General features: G+C 36.0%; 1 protein-coding gene across 10 annotated transcripts in view; it reads left to right on the top strand.

Moving 5' to 3' along the window:
- The window catches only part of NBEA (neurobeachin), a 679,748-nt gene that overhangs the window by 352,411 nt on the left and 307,332 nt on the right, over positions 1-20,005 (top strand). For all 10 annotated transcript variants that reach the window (XM_046664612.1, XM_046664614.1, XM_046664615.1 and 7 more), the window contains one exon: positions 7,163-7,227. In XM_046664612.1, coding sequence (XP_046520568.1) covers positions 7,163-7,227 — 65 coding nt within the window. The remainder of the gene's footprint in view (positions 1-7,162; positions 7,228-20,005) is intronic.

The following is a 20,005-nucleotide window of genomic DNA, read 5'->3' as shown; positions in this document are numbered from 1 at the left end:
AATCTTATATCACGTGAGTATTTGATACTGCCTACGTCTGAAGAAAGAAGAGCAGGACACTTACAGGTGGCAGAAGAATGAGATATTTTTTGAGGAAGATTAGCCCTTAGCTAATATCTGCTGCCAATCCTCCTCTTTTTGCTGAGGAAGACTTGCCTTGACCTAACACCCGTGCCCATCTTCCTCTACTTTATATGTGGGATGCCTGCCACAGCATGGCTTGCCAAGCAGTGCCATGTCTGTACCCATGATCTGAACCGGCGAGCCCCAGGCCACCAAAAACGTACACACTTAACCGCTGAGCCACCAGGCCAGCCCTCTCATTCTCTATGGTCTACAACCATAGTCAAGGCTCTTCATCCTAAAAACTGTGAACCTATCTTTCCCTCAGCCTCCTATCCTATTTTTTCTTAGCTTTCACCACAAAGTTGTTTGAAAGCCTCTATTCCAGTTACCACTTCTCTTTCTCAGTTCCCTTTCATTCATCGACCCAGGGCAATTGGACTTCCATCCACTGCATCCTAATCGCCAAATCTGGGACCTCTCCTGTGCCCTCATCATCCTGACCTTTCTGACGTGTAGGGAAATTAACAATGTAATAATACACAAGAAGAGTAATAGGTTTCTAATTCTTTTATATATATTTTTTATTTTTTTTAAAGATTGGCACCTGAGCTAACAACAGTTGCCAATCTTCTGGGTTTTTTTGTCCTGCTTTTTCTCTCCATTTCCCCCCATACATAGTTGTATATTTCAGTTGTGGTCCTTGTAACTGTGGCACGTGGGACGCTGCCTCAGCATGGCCTGACGTGTGCTGCCATGTCCGCGCCCAAGATCCGAACCAGAAAAACTCGGGCCTGGGCCGCCCGAAGTGCAGCACGAGAATTTGACCACTCAGCCACGGGGCCGGCCCCCCTTATGTATTTTTTAAAAGCCTGAAAAACTTGGAGAATAAAATGAGAAAGTGACACAATCCCCCCATCACAAAAAGGTCCAAGAAAATTCTCTTGGGAAAGAAGACTTTCGCCTTCCTTTCTTATGTGAGCTGTTCTTTAGGTGAGAAACTCTGAGAAAAGAGCAACTCTGTAACTTCAGGGCTTCTGAGGAAGGTGTTGAAGTCGAATACAAAGCCTGTTGATAGTATTACATTGTCATCCAACTCGTGCTGGAATTACATTGTCTGTATTCATAAAAACAATTCTGGAGGAAAAAAATGGATACATTGCAATGATGAATTTTCATTCAGAGTTTAATGTCTTCCATATTAAAAACCTCTCTGTAATATGATAAAATTAACTATTTCCTTCTTGGCAGTCTATTAGTCTGCATGCTGTGTGTCTCTTCTGATTCTTCACAGAAACTGTGTTCACTTTACAGTAGTTCCGTAAGTCTAACACTGTTCTAAAAGTAAAACATTTGTTTTTAAAGGAGTTTAAAAATTTGTGTACATAGTTTAAAATCATATGAGAATAACAACAACAAAATCATACATCTGGTTCATTTCTGAGACACAGTTGAGGCTGCCACTTTGCCCTCTTTTAGCTGTTTCCTATGTTATTGACCAGTATTTTCTAAATAACACTGTTGTACCAATGTTCTTGGTTTTTCAATTTATACATTTTGACTTTATTATAGCATTTCATTCTTATAACACTGAGACAACACCCTACTAAAAAATAAGGGGAATGGACCTGAAGCTCTGCTCTGAGTTGTTCTGTCCTGACCATAAAGCTTTGCTCACTTCGTTGCAAAGGAATTTCCATCACAGCTTTCTGATCCAATTAAAGAGATCAAGCAAAAAAGAAAGGGGTAAGGGGAATCCCTGCTTTTCCCAGCATTTGCCCACTCTTGATATATTACAATTTTCAAGTGCATCAATATTCCTTGTAAATATCATTTGTATCTGAACAATCCGCCATTTTCTTCCTTAAACAACCTTTTTTTCCTGGAATTAATGGCCTCTTTGCTCTTTATTTGTTGGCTAAGTTTTCTATATGCCTATCACTAAATTTTCCCCAAACTTTCCAATTGAACTAAAAACTTGCTGTAAATATAGTGCACATGCGGTATTCTCTCAGTTCCTGCTTAACAACAGAACGGTTTGCTGAACAGCCCCTGCTTAACAAAACAATAGTCTTTGTACTTCCAATCACCTTTATTTGGAGAGTTCCCATTCCCTCTCTCCTGTTTCAGATCCATTGTTTCTTAGATCTGTGTCTAGCTCTTCTGATTTCTTCCCTTAGAGAACTGTTTAGGATTGTGCACATGTATTTGGTTCTTTCCCACCTCTTGCACTCCATTGCTCCAGTGAGCTGAGGCTTGGTTATGTGACTTTCTTTGACCAGGGAAGTATGAGAAGTGTTACTTCTGGGCAGAAGCTACCAGAGACGGTAAACCCATTCTCTCTTCCCTCCACCTTGGTTGCTGACAGTGTTGTAAACAATGCCTGCGTTGTTGGTCTGGCTTCTGGAGTGAGGGTGATGATGACGCCCAGCAGAACCCAGGCAATGGGCATGAACTCGAGCAAGAAATACACCTTTGTTTTTTAAGTCCCTGAGATTTGGGGGCTGTCACAACATAATCTTGTCTCTCCTGTTTTGCTGTTTAGAAGTTTAGTGTCATTCTGATTCATGATTCTTTGTATTAACTTACTTTTTTTCCTGTTAGCCTTTTGCTTAACTCTGGTGTTCTAAAGTTTTATAATGTGCCTTGCTGGGGGTTTTATGTCATATATTTAATTCCTGGGAAAATTTTTAAACTTCTTTGCTAATTTCCTCTCTTCTATGTTCCCTACACACTTTCTATAATTCCTAACTCAAAGGGTCTTGGCCTTTCAATAGAAGATCCTTCAATTTCCTTATCTCTTTTGTTTTTGTTGCATATCTTTATCTTTTTGTTGCATCTCATCTTTTTTTCTATTATCTAGGAGATATCCTCAACTTTTTTTAAGCCTTTTATTATGTTTGCAATATGTTCACATATTTTTTTAAGCCTTTTATTATGTTTGCAATATGTTCACATATCTCAACTGTACAGATGTTTTTTCTGTTTCTTTACTATCTCTCATTTTCCAGGTTTCCTTTTCTTGTTGTATTTTTATTGTTTGTTTATTTGTTATTGTTGTTTATTCGTTATTTCTTGTTTATTTTATTGTTCCTGTTATCCCTTTTCTACTTTTGGTCTATGTCTTTCACATCAGATTTGCAACAGGACTTTAGGTAATAACTTCAAAAGCAGTATTAGTAGGTCAGGCACTAGCTCTTGTGCCAGCTCTAGCACCAGCTCTCGAGCTTCATACAACTCTGGAATTTACTCCAGCTGCAGAGCTAAAGCCAGTGCCAGCTCTGGAACTAGAAGTAGCTCCAGAACCAGCTCCAGAATTAGAGCCAGCTCCAGAGACAGAGGCAATTCCATCATTAACTGTAGCACCAGCTCCAACAGCAGCTCCAGAGCTAGGGTCAATTCCAGAACCAGTCCTAGCAGCAGCTCTGGATCTCCAGCCAGCTTCTGCATTAGCTTCGGAGATAGAGCTAGGGCCAGCTACATAGCTACAGCCAACTCCAGCATGAGCTCTTGTACCAGCTCCAGACTTAGTACCAGCTCCATAGCTGGTGTCAGCTCCACATCTGGAGTCATTCCCATCACTAATTCTCACACCAGGTCTGGCACCAGTGCCAGAGTTAAGTCATGTCAGCCCAGACTACAGCCAATTCAACAACAGTTTCTGCACCATGTCTGAGCCACAACCAGCTTTGGTACAGGCTCCAGAAGAGCTAGGGCCAGTGACATACCTAGTGCCAACTCCTGCACCATATCCAACACCAGAGACAGAGTCAGCTCTAGGGCCAGCCCAGGTACCAACTCCAGCGCCAGTTCCACAGCTAGAGCCAAAACCAGCTGTAGCACCAGCTCCTGAGCTACAGGCAGTGCCAGCTCCAGTGCTGAAGATTTCCTTCCCCTCTCTGGGAGTGGCATCTTTTGTCTTTTTTGTAGTTTTGCTTTTTTTTTAAAGGTTGGCACCTGAGCTAACTTCTGTTGCCAATCTTCTTTTTTTTCTTCTTCTTCTCCCCAAAGCTCCCCAGTACATAGTTGTGTATTGTTAGTTGCAGGTCCTTCTGGTTGTGCTGTGTGGGACGCTGTCTCACCATGGCCTGATGAGCGGTGCCATGTCTGCGACCAGGATCCCAACCGGCAAAACCCTGGGTCACTGAAGTGAAGTGCATGGACTTAAGCCCTTGGCCGTGGGGCCAGCCCCTGTAGTTTGGTTGTATGTTTCATATACTTTGTGGTTTAGTACATTTTATCTTTTACAGTTCACATACAATAAAATTTAAATCTTTTTATTTTTTGCCATCTGTTGCCAATCTTCCACTTTTTGCTTGAGGAAGATTGTCGCTGAGCTAACGTCTGTGCCCATCTTCCTCTATTTTTATGTGGGATTCCACCACAGCATGGTTTGACAAGCGGTGCTAGGTCCACACCCAGGATGGGAACCTGTGAACCCCGGGCCACTAAAGCAGCGCGCACAAACTTAACCATTATGCCAGTAGGTCAGCCCCAAAATTTAAATTCTTAATTAAAAAAAGAGAGTGATATTAGTGATTAAAGGGTCTTCTATCTTTTTTATTTCCTAGCCAATGTATGGAAATGGATTATTTTCTTTTGAATAATGCTATAATATTTGGCTACTTTTCTTAAATTTTGGTAGGTCTTTCCTTGTCCCTGTTAACTGCATCTTTTTATAATCTTAAAAGTGTGAATGCTTCCCAAGATTCAGCCCAGATCTTTTGTTCCCCTTTCTGCTTATTCTTCTTTGGAGACTTTTGCCTGATGCTGTGCCTTAATCAATATTTCTATGCAAATAATCCCAAATTCTACATTCCTTTTTGATATACCATCATCACTCTAAATCCAACAAATATAAACTGAAGACAGCCTTATGATTTTCCCCAAATGTGTACCTTTCTTGAATATTTTTATAATAATATTACCATTCTCCCTATCATGCATGTTAAAAACCTAATAGCTCCTATTTGACTCCAATCTTCTACTTTAGCCCTTAAATATAGTTTCTCATCCAGTCTTGGCATCTCTTCTTTGTAATGTCTCTTAATTTCATTTCCCTACTCAAAATACTGGTGTAGGCTCCTGTTGCCTCTCCTCTGGAAATACATGAAAAACAATTTCCTACTATTTCCTCTTGCTCAAAAATGACAATTACTCTTCTAAGACATTAATGTCTTGAATGAAGTCTTGTGGTTATACACTTTCATTGGCTTGTTCATCCTTTAAATGCTAGTATTCTTAGCTTAGCTCAGACTTATTTCTACTGTTTCTTTATCAAAGATTGAAAATTAGCATCTCATAGGCTGAAGGCAGCTTACAGATATTTTTTGTTTGATATGAACAGTTTTTAAAACATATTACTCTGGGATGTTTTAGACAGTATAATTTGGAGTGTTTATGTAATACCTGAGTATGTATTTTGTGAAGTATCTTCTTGAAAATCCTATCCATATCAGAAGTTTATACTGATGAAAGAACTTTGGTATACAAACAGTGTCATAAAGAAAATGACGTTTGAGAAGTTGTAAGAATTTATTCTTCAGAGTGGCATGGTTCTTCTTGCAAAAGAATTGGTTTTCTCTTTTAAGTTAATGTCGCAATAAATGTAAGTCTCCTGAGAAATTTGCATATTTTGTGGATTGTGGTTTGCAATAAATATAGGATATCTGATAGGAATGTGCAAAATATCTAAGAGGATGGTAGTAAGTCACTTTGTTAAAATGTAGGAAAAAGAGTTCCCTATAATTGTTTTCAACAGAAATGATTTGAAAGTGTAAATAAGCTCTGTAAAATCCCATAGCAATCTTGTCATTTGGATAAATTTTATTTAAAGGTTATGGTAGCTGGAAAACAATGACTTCACTGAAGACAGAGAGGCCTTTATAAGATCATTACTGTCCCCAGGCTACCACATCTTTTTCCCCAAGTTCTTGATTCTCTCTCCTGGGACATGTAGATTCATCATTTGTTCTTCTATAATTCTCCACAAATTTACTTGGAACAGGGAATATTTACACACCAATTACCCACTTTGGGGACCACATTTATTCCCAGCATGTGTACAGTGCTTTAAAAGGGGAGGTGATCAGGACTAGAATGACGGGTTGACATGGAGACTGTATTTTTGTGAGCTGAAGTTGTGGGCAGGCAGCTGACCCCCTCTGTGCGGCGAACACTTTCTGAGTAGGAATATTATGTAGGAAAAGTTTAATGTGAGTGACATGAGAAAGCAACAAGGTTTTTTTATGAAACTATATTAGGGAAGTATTTATTTATAGAACTATTGAAAGGAATATAATTTTCAATTTTAAAAATTACAATTAATAGCTATATAAAAAAGCTAAAATGTTGAAATCACTAGAATAAACCAAAAACCAAAAAAAAAAAATTGTTCAAAGCATACTCTAAATATGCCATTGGAAGAGTATAAAATAAGCAGTATACTGTTCTAGTCTAGCAATCACTTATATTCATAATGATGAGACTGTGGAACTGCGAGATTCATACATATGTTCTAATGTAAATCAGCAAAGAGAGATTACTTTTGACTATAGTTTTAATATCTTTTCTTTTTTTAACAAATTTCAAAAGAATTTATTTGTAGCATTTTTTTCTATGTAGTTTTCAGTCATTTGGACTGCACATGTAACTAGAACATTTCATTTCCAAATCTATCCAAATATGTTGTTTATATTTTTAATTTTCGTTTTACAATCTCATTGACAAATCTCTATATTAGGGGCTAAGGTTTTCTATCACAGGTGTTTCTAGTCTGTACACCTACATTACTAGTCATCTGGTCTCTTTTGGAAGGAAACATTGTGGTGAGAGCCCTCTGTACCTGTGACTTTTCATCTCAGTCTGCATCATGCCTGAAACTTGCGAGGAATGCAAAAGCACCTTCTAAACTAAGTAACCAGGGCTACTTCTTAAAATTAGGTTTCTTACAAAATAGCGTTTGTTAAAAATCTTGTAAAAAGATTTAGAAATGATATCATGTGGAAGTTATTAACAACATCAACATGAGCCTCAAACCAGATGTTACTTTCATTTAGATGTTCATTTTTCTTATACTTGGTTTGGTTTTTCCTTTTAGGAATGGCAAAATTCTATTCAGAAGAATGCAGGACTTGCATTTATTGAACTCATCAATGAAGGAAGGTAATTAATTTTACAATTTTTAGACAACTAGTCAGTGTACATTTTGTTTCACGGGGCGACTGCTCTTTCCTACATCTGTTCCAAAAAAATATGTAAGAAAATATATTTTAGTTAAATAATTTATCACCCAGGTACTTAAACTTTAAATGAAGAAAGTTTAAAGTGTTAAAAATTTATTTTGGGGAGGAAAAAAAGCATGTATGAAGTAAAAGGACAAACTTTGTAAGGTTTTCGTGAGATTTGAGCCACATAATACTGAGTAGTAAAGTTGTTTTACACAGATCAAGTGAACCCAATCTGCACTCCCATCTGCCACTCCATCTGTTTTCAGAGCCGTGCTCAGTGTTTATTCCCTCAGCCTAGCTCAGTTCAGGGGAAAGAGTTTTGTCTGAACATGTCAAGCTCTCTGGTATCCAACTGAAAATGTGAAGGATGTTAAAGATAGGAACTATAGCAATCTAGTTAGAAATTTATATATACCATTGTTAAAATGATGCTGTAAGTAAATTATTTTTGAGCCCATGATTGTATCTATCACTTCATGATAAACAGTTGTTCATTGTGATATTTCTAAAACTTTATTGGCAGTGGATACATTAAGACAGATGTAACTGTAATCATTTGTATCCATTTTGACATCCTTTACAACTTGAGTTTCTTGTGTGATACAGTGTTTTCTTTGGAAAATAATGAATGAATATTTGACACAATCTATTTATGTATTTGAAACCAGATTTAATTAAATTGATAAGGAAATAATACTTACTGTATATAAAATTATCTTTATCAAGGGAGGTGTCATGAAAGAATATTCTGTAAGATATTCTTTGAAAATTAGTTTATGTATGGTATAGGAACCCATTTTTTAAAAAAATTAACAAATTCAGTTTAGTGTTATTGGTTTTTTTCATCAATGTAGTATGTTCTGAGAAATAACCTGTTTTTATAACAATTCATCTTACTGTATATTTCTTATTTAGATACTCCATGACTAAATTATTTTTAGTCATAATAATACAACTCTAAAAATTAAAATAAATTTTGCCTTCACTACAAAGCAAAACATGCAGGAAAATACCAGTTTTCTCTTATAACAAATAATTTTACATAGTAATAACACTCTAGTTCTTATAAAATTTTATTGTGATAAGAATTGCTAATTATTATTTATCTTCAGGTCATTAAAAAGTAGAAGAAAACTTTTGCTTAGGCTACTCATGGTCATATCAATTATAGAAATCTCTCAATTCACCTACCTGCTCATTTTGCTAGTTTGTTTCAACTGTGAAGCAAAAAACCAAAAATATCTTATCAGCAGTAACTCTCTGAAGAGTTAATAGAATTGAACCTCTAACACTGTGATTGTAGTTATTGTCTTAGAACAGGAGAAGGGTGGAAAATTTTCTTGTTTAATGGTTAGAGTTTGGGGTTTATTCTGTTTTGTTTTAGGAAAGGAGTTGGAATTATAGAAAGTAGTTATATATTTTATTTAAATTTTAATCCATGAAAACCTCCAAAATGCTCACCATGATATTCATTGTGCCATTCTAGATTTGTATTACCATTTTTCCTATCAATTGTTCCTCCAATAAAGATGATTTTGGAACAAAAATTGAAACATAGCTAGCTGTAAACATACAAGAACAGATCATGTATACATTAATATAGCAAAATGTCTATACAGCATCTACTGCATACAAAACACTATTATGGGATCTGGGAGAGAAGTAAGACAAACATGCTTCTGATTTTTTGGGGGAAAGACAAACACTGGACTAGCACATACAGTAATATAAGGGTGCCATCATAGAAGTGGTTAACATTAATGTAAGCATAAGGCAGAGCATTTAACCTAGTCTAGAATGGTTCATTCTCCAAGTGGTGGGGTTATCAGGGTATTCAAAAAGTGTATCTAAGGAGATCCAATACAATGGAACAAAGATAGTCTTCTTGGCAAAAAGTGCTGGAATAACTGGCCATATACATGCAAGAATATGAATCTAGACACAGACCTTACACCCTTGACAAAAATCAACTCAAAGTGGATAACAGACCTAAATGTAAAATGCAAAACTATAAAACTCATAGAAGGTAACATCAGAGAAAATCTAGATGACCTTGGATTTGGTGATGACTCTTTAGATACGATACCAAAGGCATGATTCATGAAAGAAAGATTTGATAAGCTGGACTTCATTAAAATTAAAAGCTTCTTCTTTATGGAAGACAATCTCAAGAGAATGAGAAGACCAGCCACAGACTGGGAGAAAATACTTGCAAAAGATATGTCTGAAGTAGGACTGTTATCTAAAATATACAAAGAACTCTTAAAACTCAACAGTATGAAGACAAGCAACTTGGTTAGAAAATGGGGCAAAGACCTTAGCAGAAACCTCACCAGAGAAGATAAACAGATGGCAAATAAGCATACAGAAAGATGCTTCACATCATGTGTCATCACGGAAATGCAAAGTAAAACAACAATGAGATACCACTACATATCTATTAAAATGGCCAAAATCCAGAACAGTGACAATACCAAATGCTGGCAAAGATGTAGAGCAAAAGGAACTCTCATTCTTTACTGATGGGAATGTAGAAGGGTACAGCCACGTTGAAAGACACGTTGGCGATTTCTTACAAAACTAAACATACTCTTACCATACGATTCAAAAATCATGCTCCTTGCTATCTAGCCAAAGGAGTTCAAAACTTATGTCCTCATAAAAACCTGCATACGGATGTTTATAGCCACTTTATTTATAATTGCCAAAACTTGGAAGCAACCAAGATGTCCCTCAGTTGATGAGTGGATAAATAAACACCCATTTATTTAGATTATACATCCACACAATGGAATATATATTATTCAGTGCTAAAAAGAAATGGGCTATCAAGCCATGAAAAGACATGCAGGGACCTTAATTGCATGTTACTAAATGAAAGAAGCTAATGTCAAAAGGCTACATACTGTATGATTCTAACCATATGACATTCTGGAAAAGGCAAAACCATGGAGTCAATGAAAAGATCAGTGGGTGCCAAGAACCGGTTGAGGAAGGGAAGGTTGAATAGGTGGAGCACAGAAGAATTTAAGGGCAGTGAATCTAGTCTGTATGATGCTATAATAGTGGATAAATGTCATTATACAGTTGTCCAAATCCATAGACTATACAACACCAAGAGTGAAGCCTAGTGTAAACTATGGGCTTTGATTGATAATACTGTATTAATGTAGTTTCATTATTTGTAACAATTGTACCATTCTGGTGGGGGATGGTGATAATGGAGGAGGTGATGTGAGGGGAACCTAAAACTGCTCTAAAAATTGTCTTAAAAAAAAAAATGGAAGAGGTTCAAAAAAGAAAAATGTGTGTCCAAACAGAATGCCATCTTAAGTGAGAACTGAGAGATGATTAGGACATAGCTAGGTAAAAGAAAAAAAAAAATGAGAATAAAATTCTGGGCCCAGGGAATACTGTAGTGCAATACCCTAGAGGCACAAAATAGCAAGACGTGTTGCTGAAGAGCCATTTTCTGTCAGCCAACAGCTATCTATGTGCATGCTGTGTGCCAGCCACATAGAGACAAGGGTCATCCCTTTATGGCTGGGGTCATTGGCAAGGGCCATGCATGAAGGGGTTTCTGAGCTGTGCTAAGGGTGTGGGGTGTAATTCAAGAGGTTTAGTCATAATCTTCAGTGTGGCAAATGGATCAGGGCCTCAAGACTGGAACAGAGATAACAATCTGAAGTTTCAGTAATCCTATTGAAGATGATGATGTCATTGACTGACTAATAGTGGCTATGAGGATGAAGAAGTAGACAAATTTGAAGTATCTTTTGGAAATTAAATCTATAAAATTGCTTATTAGATGGTAAGAAGGGAAAGAAGGAATCACAGATTACTTGATTTCTGGCTGGGTGGTTTATAGTATAAGTACAGTTTACTTAGAGCAATACAGAAGGAGGAACATGGGTTGGGTGAGAGATGTTTTCACTTTTGGTTACACTGAATTTGTAGTGACTGTGAAATGTCCAAGTGGAAATGTTGAATGGGCTTCTTGGAATTTGGGTCTCTAGCTCTCCAAAGAGACAGCTGAAATGGAGATCTGTAGGTTTAGGTGTCCTCAGCTTGTATGTGGTGAATGGTAGAAAAGAATACAGACGTAACGCTCAGAGAGAGCGTGTAGAATGAGCAGAGAACCTGGGGCCTAGCCTTTACTGCCGTTTCTCCTGGGAATCCTCTTTCCTCACATCTTCACATGACTGGTTTCCCATCATTCAGGAATCAGTTTACATGTCACCCTCTCAGGGAGGTTCCCTAGTGACCTTATTGAGTTATCACACTTCCATCACATGACTCTGTTTTGACATTTAATAACATCATCTCTAATTATCTTCTTTGTTTATGTCTGTCTTACCCACTAAAATGTACTTTCCTTAAGAACTCATGTTTTATTCGCTGTCGTATTTGTTGATATATCCCTTGGTTTCTGGAATACACCTAGCACGTAGTTCACAATCAGAAATATTTATTGAAGGACTGAAGAAAAGAATGGTGAGTAGAATCTTTGAGAAGGAGTGAACAGTCAACGAGAAAATTTTTAAGTTAGGATTAAAGAGACCATTGATTCAGTGACAAGAGGGTCATGTTGATTTTGTCCAAACTTACACTGAATTGAGTGAGTGCTTGTGTGCTAAAGATGCTGGATGTAGACCCAGACCCTGCCCTAATAGAGCTTACAATCTACTGGGGATAAGAGTCTTAGATTAAGTAATTACTGATGTAATGAATCTGGCAAAGGGCAAGTAGAGGGTAGTATGGGAGCAGATGATTGAGACAGTAACCTTTGAGAAAGTGGTGATTTCACTAGAGTACCCATGGGGACAGGAGTTAGGTTGTTTTGAGTGAGGAGTGAGGGGGAGATGAGTATAGACAAGAAGTACACACAACTATGAGAAGTTTGGCCAAGAAGGGGAAAGATAGGGTGGTTGGTGGAGGTGGATAGGGTTTTTAATTTTTCTGGGGGTTTGAGGATGTTTTTAGAAGGAAGGCCTGGAGTATTTCTAAATGCTGATGGAAAGAAACCAATATAGTTGGAAGGAAAGAAGTAAAGTTTCTACTCTATTGAAAGAGTAAAGTCTGTGAGAGATGGGGAAACTGAAGTACAGGCATTGGCCTTTTGTGGAAGAGCACTGAGAAAGGATGAAGGCAATTAAATTGGTGGCAGGATTCAGGGGCTTTCTTTCATGATGCTCTATTTTCTCTATGAAGTGGCAGGTGGGGCCATTTAGTGAGAAGGAAGGAAATTTGGGGAGGTGGGTGAGAAGATCGGAGGATATTGAAAAGTACACTGTAGAGAAACAGGGGAGAGAAAAGACTACAGAAACCTGGAGGCTCGCCAGAATGTTTAGGGGACCTGATTGAAGTTGCTGTCTTTGATTTTGTGATGTTTTCCCCAGCAGTCCACAGCACAAAGAAAATGGCATTCGCTTTAAGACATTCACTTCTCTTCAGTGAAAATAATCTCTTCACTGAGCACTAACCCCTCCCCATCCCTAATCCAGATTAAGTGCCTTCCTGTGTTCTCCTAGCACCTTCCATTTTCCCCTGGTTTGTACTTCTCATTCCATGGTGTTAGGGCCTGTTTATTAGTAGTCTATTTTTTATGGCTGTTTCCATGGTGCCTATTATAATACGGAGCATATGTATACTATTTGTACTGAGTTCAAATACCGTTTCTCTTTCTGATAAACTCTTAGACTCTAGGCACATAACAATCTCCCTCTGACATTATTTCACATCTGTAGAGTAGTGTAATACCTTTCATGCCTAGTTTCTCTGAAGATTGAAAATAATATATGTAACATTTATTACAACTGCTGCAAGATAGGCACTTAAAACATGGAAGTATTTTTTTGTTGTTGTTATTACATATAATGTGTATTCAGAATTTTGCTGACTCCCACCTTTAGTTTGGTTCATTTTTTTTCAGTTTAGGCCTTTATCTTTCATAAGTTTGAACTGGGAGTTCCAGATCAAAAAAATATGTATTTAGGTAGTTGGGTTGTAGTTGCAGTAAAGACATATTAGTCTGTTTATCTGCCTTCTTCTCGTTGATGCCCACTATGTACTAGTCACAAATTAGGTTCTTTACACATGCTTTTATCTCATTTGCATGGACATATAGCAGTTTTCTTAACTTTTTCTGGTAGTTTAAAATGAAACACATAAAGAACGCTTTCTCTTGGTTGTTAGAATCTCAGTCTTTAATTTGTCCTTGTGGGAATGAAGATAAAAATCTTTAAGTGGAAATTGTTATAAATGTTTATCCTACTTAACAGCTACACTCATGAATATAATTCATCAATCATAGCTGGAGAAAGCCATTGTGCAGTTGTCTGCAATTAACAGGCCGAAAACAGTTGATGAATGTGCAGCTGAATGAAAGCACTCCCTAGGACAGGCTGGAATTATGAACTGGATCATTTAAAGGAATCTAACAAAGGATCTTTATAATTAAAACAAAGCCAGGTTAATGGGATGTAAAATTGCCTATAATATCTTGGCAATAATAATTGGATTTTAAATTATTAAAATATTGAATTGAACTATAAAAGCATATAAGAAAGACTTTTTTAAGTTATGGAATTTGAGTGTTCTTTTCAAATAAATTAATCATTTGCCTAAAATAAACCTTTATCATTATTTTGAAAGTATATGGGATATAATTAATGAATATTCATAAAAAGCCAGGATGTATTCTTGTTTAGCACTGGATTTAACCTAAGATTCACAAGCTTCCAATTTTTTTTTACTTTGTTCCTTAAAATATGGAAAAAAAATGTATAGGTTGAATTTCTTATGTTTTGAAGAAGAGAAGCGTATTGCATCCAAGTATAATTCTTTATGATTGTATGTGATTGTCTGGCCCCAACTTGAATATCTTCTTTAATTTAACTAATGCTATTTAATAATTAAACCAATAAGCTTTGGTTTGCTTGAGTTTGTTTGTTTTGTGTCTTTGATTTCAAAAAACCTGTATTAAAAAAACAGTAACTTCCAAAATTGTAAGATAAGAAACATTTTTCTCAGAGTTGAGATTATGGTTTAATTTTGAACTAAAAATCCCTGGAAACTCCTGGAAAGCAGAAGTTTACTCTCTCTATTTTTTCATGTAGAATCTAATCTGTACGTTTTTCTTACTACTCTGTTAGTCATTTTGCACATGTAATAAGTTATTAAAATACTGAGTTTTGTAAATGGATGAGGTAAAAAGAAATCTTCTCTTTTACAAAATTAATTTTATAGATCTTAAATAGTATTGCTAATTTATAGACTTAACTTTAGACATTGATGATAAATAAAATGTTATTTACCTAAAACTAAAATAAGTCCCATTTAATAATGGCTATATTTCAAGTAATAAAGGAATATATTTCAGAATTTAGTGATCATAAATTTTATTTGAATTACATTTTTAACCATATTTAAAATATATCTGATATACATGTGTATTGAGGAGTTTTTTTCTCTTCTGAGAACAACTTTAAATATACTTTCCTCTTAGGCACCATTACTTTAACTTTGGTGAGAGTTAAGTAATATTTCATAAAACACTCAGAGTTATTTATATTAAAAACAGAAAAAGGGAAGGGTGCCTATTTTTTATATATTTGTTTCTGTGCCGTATTTCCTCCTATTTCTTATTTCTTAGAGACGTTTTGTTATTGTTGTTCTTAGCTTACTTATGGCAAGTAAATACCCGTCAAGATTCAAACGATCCAGGTCTCTATTAGAAAAGTGTGATTTCATTTCTATATCATTCTGATGTAACTAGGATCAACTTAGCAACAGAGGAGGCTAGAGTTGGCCTTTGCATTTGTGACTGGTATGTTGTTTAAATAACAGATACGAGTAGAAGTGAACTAACAGGTTGTGGGAGGGCCTATACTAACATGAAGGTATAAAGTGTGTGGCCAGTCCAAGGATACACTAAAGGTGAGAGGTGAAGGAACAGAATGAACAAGCCAGGTGAGACAAGAGTATAGTCATGGCCTGGGCCATGGATTTTAGTCTAGGAACTCTTCCCAAGGTGCCAGAGGAATTGAAGCACTGAATTATAAGCTGATTAATTCCCATATTGGTAAAGTAAGAACACATTTAATTTAAATTCTTCAATTGCCGTTGTACAGACCAACGTTTGTAAAACCAGAGTACTTCTTTTATAACACATCTGTCATAAGAAGTCACAGCCCAAGTTGGACAAGGATTAAAAAAAGTTGTTAGGAGGCCAGTTCAGTGGTGCAGCGGTTAAGTTCGCATGTTCTACTTCGGGCGTCCGGGGTTTGCCAGTTTGCATCCTGGGTGCAGACATGGCACCGCTTGGCAAGCCATGCTGTGGCAGGCATCCCACGTATAAAGTAGAGGAAGATGGGCATGGGTGTCAGCTCATGGCCAGTCTTCCTCAGCAAAAAGAGGAGGATTGGCAGCAGATATTAGCTCAGGGCTAATCTTCCTCAAAAAAAAAAAGTTGTTATTATTGTTTTCTCTTACAAAGGCAGTATAATAACTGTACAGGTATTCCTGAAGTTATCAACACCAATGCAATCACGACGCATATGGAAAAACAAACCTGAGTAAATTCTTATAAAATACTCATTAACAGGTTAGTTTTAGCAGCAATACAAATACATTTTACATGTGGTCCTCATCTCCCAGTAATTTATAATTGAGAAGTTAGGATTTACATGCAGAAAAAGTTAAACAGTTCAGAATTTCATAGTATATGACTAAGTGCAAATAAATGATATGAAAATTGCATTGACTTTAAAAGAAGGAACTATTCCTTGGGACATTCGTGATTAGAGAAGGCTTCTTTTAGGAGACAGGACCTAAATAAGTATAGGACACTGTGTGGAATCAAAAAAAAAAAATAAGTTCTGGCTTTTTTCCTGAAAATTAAGATTTAGAACAACAGAAAACACCTTTATGTTCTTTTTTATCTAATAAAACAAATATGGACTTTTTTTTCTAAAAATCATAATCTGTCTTTGAGCATTATATTATTTAAATAGTCAAAGTTTTCCTGACTTTTAAGTGATGACTGTAATTTTACTTAATTATTAATGCTGATAGAGTTTATAACATCTATTTCTGTATCATAAAGAGTATGGAAGTTTTACGTATTTTTATACAAGCATTATTCATACTTATGAATCAGAATTTAAAACAATCCATTATACCAAAGCATAGATTCTTCCATTCCTAGCACAATGTAAGGAAAACAACGGACTTAAGAGCAGAGTTGATGTTAAAAAATAATTTAAATATTTCTACCAAACATTTAAGGAAGAAATAATACCAATTATACTCAAAGTCAGAAATAGAAGAGTAGATAACACTTTACAGTTCATTTTATGAGACCTCATCACCCTGGTAACAACATGATAGACATTACAGAAATGAAACTGTGGACCAGTATTCACTATAAACATAGGTGCGGTATCCTTAATAAAATTTGGCAAAGCAAGTCCAGCAATATATGAAAAAAATTACATCATGAGTAAGAGGTGTTTATCCCAAGAATGCAAAGTTGGTTTAATACTCAAAAATATCCATCAACGTAATGTACCATATCAACAGACTAAAAAAGAAAAATATATATATGGATATTTTAATAGATGTAGGAAAAACATTTGAAAAATTCAACATTTTTTCATAATAAAAACTCTCAGTAAACTAGAAATCTAACTCCCCCTATGTGATAAATGGTGTCTTCAAAAAACATATAGCGAACATCTTTCTTAATGGTGAAAGACTAAATGCTTTCCCCCTAGATCAAAAACAAGGCTAGGATGTTCTCACTCACCACCTGTATTCAGTGTTGGGCTAGAGGTCTTAGCCAGTTCAATTAGTCAAGTAGAAAACGCTAAGATGTCTGAGCAAAAGTACTGTACTAGAACTAATAAGTGAATTTAACAAAGCCGCAGGATATAAGATCAGTATTCAAAGATCAATTATAATAACATTTATAATAAATGTGAAATATTGGAAATTTAAATTAAAAATGAACCCATTATAATGGTATTAAAAACATGAAATACTTAGGGATGTACTTAATAAAATATGTGAAAAACCTGTATAATAAAAACTACAAAATATTTCTGGGAAAATTTTTTAAATAAATTTTAAAATGCCGGAATATATTGTGTTCATGCATCAGAAGACTCAACAGAGTAAAGCTATTACTTCTCCCCAAACTATCTGTAGACCTAACCCTAATCAAAATTCCAGCAGGCTTATTTTTTTTTTTTTGGTAGAAATTTTTAAATTTTAAATTTTTCAATTTTATTTAAAAAATACCAAATTTTAAATTTGGTAGCTGATGTTTAAATTTCTTTGAAAATACTATGGACCTAGAATAGCCAAAACAAATTGAAAAAGAACACGGATGGAGGATTGGTGTAGAGACAGACGAATAGATCAGTGGAAGGGAAGAGAGAAGATTTTATAACTCCATAATAAAAAGACAAGCTACCCAATACAGATTGGGCAAATGACTTGAAGAGACACTACACCTAAGAAGGTATACAAGTGGCCAATCAGCACAGGAACAGATGTTGCACATTATTATTTATTTGGGAAATTCAGTTTTAAACCACAGTGAGATAGCATTGTGCATCACTAGTTGTACCTTGCTGGTGGGAATGCAAAATGGCACATCCACTTGCAAAGCAGTTTGTTAGCATCTTACAAGGTTAAACATACACTTATTGTTTGACTCAACAATTCTAAGCCTAGATGTTTTTCCAAGAAAAATGAATATATAGGTCCAAATTAAGACCTGTATGTGAATGTTCGTAGCAACTTTATTCGTAAGAGCCAAAGACTGGAAATAACTCGAATGTCCATCAATAGTAAATGGATAAACTAATTATGATATATCATTATATCAGATACTACTCAGCAGTAAAAAGGTGTGAGCTACTGACACACACAACAGATGTGGCACTTAAAAGTACTATGTGAAGCTAAAGAAGCCAGACAGTAAAGACATACTATCTGATTCCATTTCTGTGACATTATGGAAAAGACAAAATTATAGGACAGAAAACAATTCACTGGTTGCTGTGGATGTCAGGAAAAAGGCACAAAGGAACATTTTTGGGTGATGAAAAGGTTTTTGATTACCATGGTGACTACCTAAAACATATGTTTGTCAAAACTCATCAAACTGTGCATTTAAAAAGGGTTAACTTTATGTCAATTATACCTGAATAAACCTGACTTAAAAGAAAAAACAAAACTACAGTAGTGCTTCATTACTTATAAAGTTCTGTAACATGACCTGCAAGGCCTTTGCTTACCTGGGCCTCCTTACCGCCCCCCTCCCCCTCCACCACACACACACTGAACTAGGCACCCTCCATTTCCTCCTAAAGTATGTCATACTTACATTTCATTGTCATTTATTACCACGAAGAAGACCCTCGATAAATTATTGTTGAGTGAATGAATGCCTAACTCTACATCCCTTGCCTTTTCTCACTCTAATGCACCCTTAGAAGGCATATCAAACTGATTACATTTCCCAATTAAGTCAAACACAGTTGCCTATTTGTGTGACTTTGGGCAAGTTACTTAATCTCTCTAACCTTTAGTTTCTTCATATGTATAGTGGGGCTAATTGTGCTTATCTAATAAGATATCAAATGAGGTAAGAATCAAATGGAAAGATACCTATAATACTCTTAGTCTGATAAGTAATCAGTTCTCAATGTTCCTGTCACACAGTAAGGACTCAAGAAATAAGCCTTTGCTTTTATTATTATTTAAGTGGCATTTGAGCTGGGTTTTGAAGGCTATGGACAAAGAATGTTGAGGAAACTAGAGTAGATTACATATCCTGTTCAGGGGCACTGGTAGGCCTTTTGCATTCTTAACATGATAATGTCACTACTCCAATTGCCTATAGCACATTTTATGCAAAACACTAAGGCACACACAAGTAGTAGGATAGGCTGGTAATAATGACCTATTCAGAAGCTTCCTAGGGCATCATGCTACTTATCAGTCAAAACAGCGAAAATAAAAGTGTTAACGTTATTTCTTCTCTCTCTTCTTTTCCAAAAGAAATGAATTTCATATTGCATTATTTATTCTCTAGTTCTTAGAATTTATAGTGATAGATTCAGCAATAAGGAATTATATTGTTAACTAAGGGAAAAGCTCTTATTGGGACTTGCATTCATAGTGTTTGCAAGACACTTTGGCAACCCCGTTCCCTTGGAAAAGGAGCCATCCAGGTGAGAGAGCACAGAAGAGCTTGGGAATTAACCAGAGGCTGTCGTAGCAGGCGCATTTCTTCCCAGCGTCGTTCTGTTATACTGTGGCTACTCGTGCTGTTAGGCCTTATTTGCTTCTACATTTTCCTCCAAAATTTTCCTTTCACACCATTAATCCATGTTTCTCCACTCCTATTATTAGGAGGCAAATAAAATAAAGTGGATTGAAACGAGCCTTCTTCGCTTTAGTTACTGCCACGTCTCTGATCTTGATTCAGTTTTTCTTAACTCAGAACCCCTATCCCATCACTTCTCAGACTTTGTTATAACTGTTAGCACTGCCTGCTCTTCTCCTGGTTGTTATATCTTTGAGCTGTTTACTTGGAATCCCAGAATTTAAGCCAGGAGCTTGATTATTTGGTCCAGGGTGAACTATAGAAGGAGGAAGTCGTCTGACCAGTATTTTCAAAACTATTGTCTTAACCTTTA

Source organism: Equus quagga, chromosome 6 (genome assembly GCF_021613505.1).
Source record: "Equus quagga isolate Etosha38 chromosome 6, UCLA_HA_Equagga_1.0, whole genome shotgun sequence".
Lineage (NCBI taxonomy): Eukaryota > Metazoa > Chordata > Mammalia > Perissodactyla > Equidae > Equus > Equus quagga.
The sequence above is the reverse complement of the archived record's forward strand: the minus strand, read 5'-3'. Positions and strand labels throughout refer to the sequence as shown.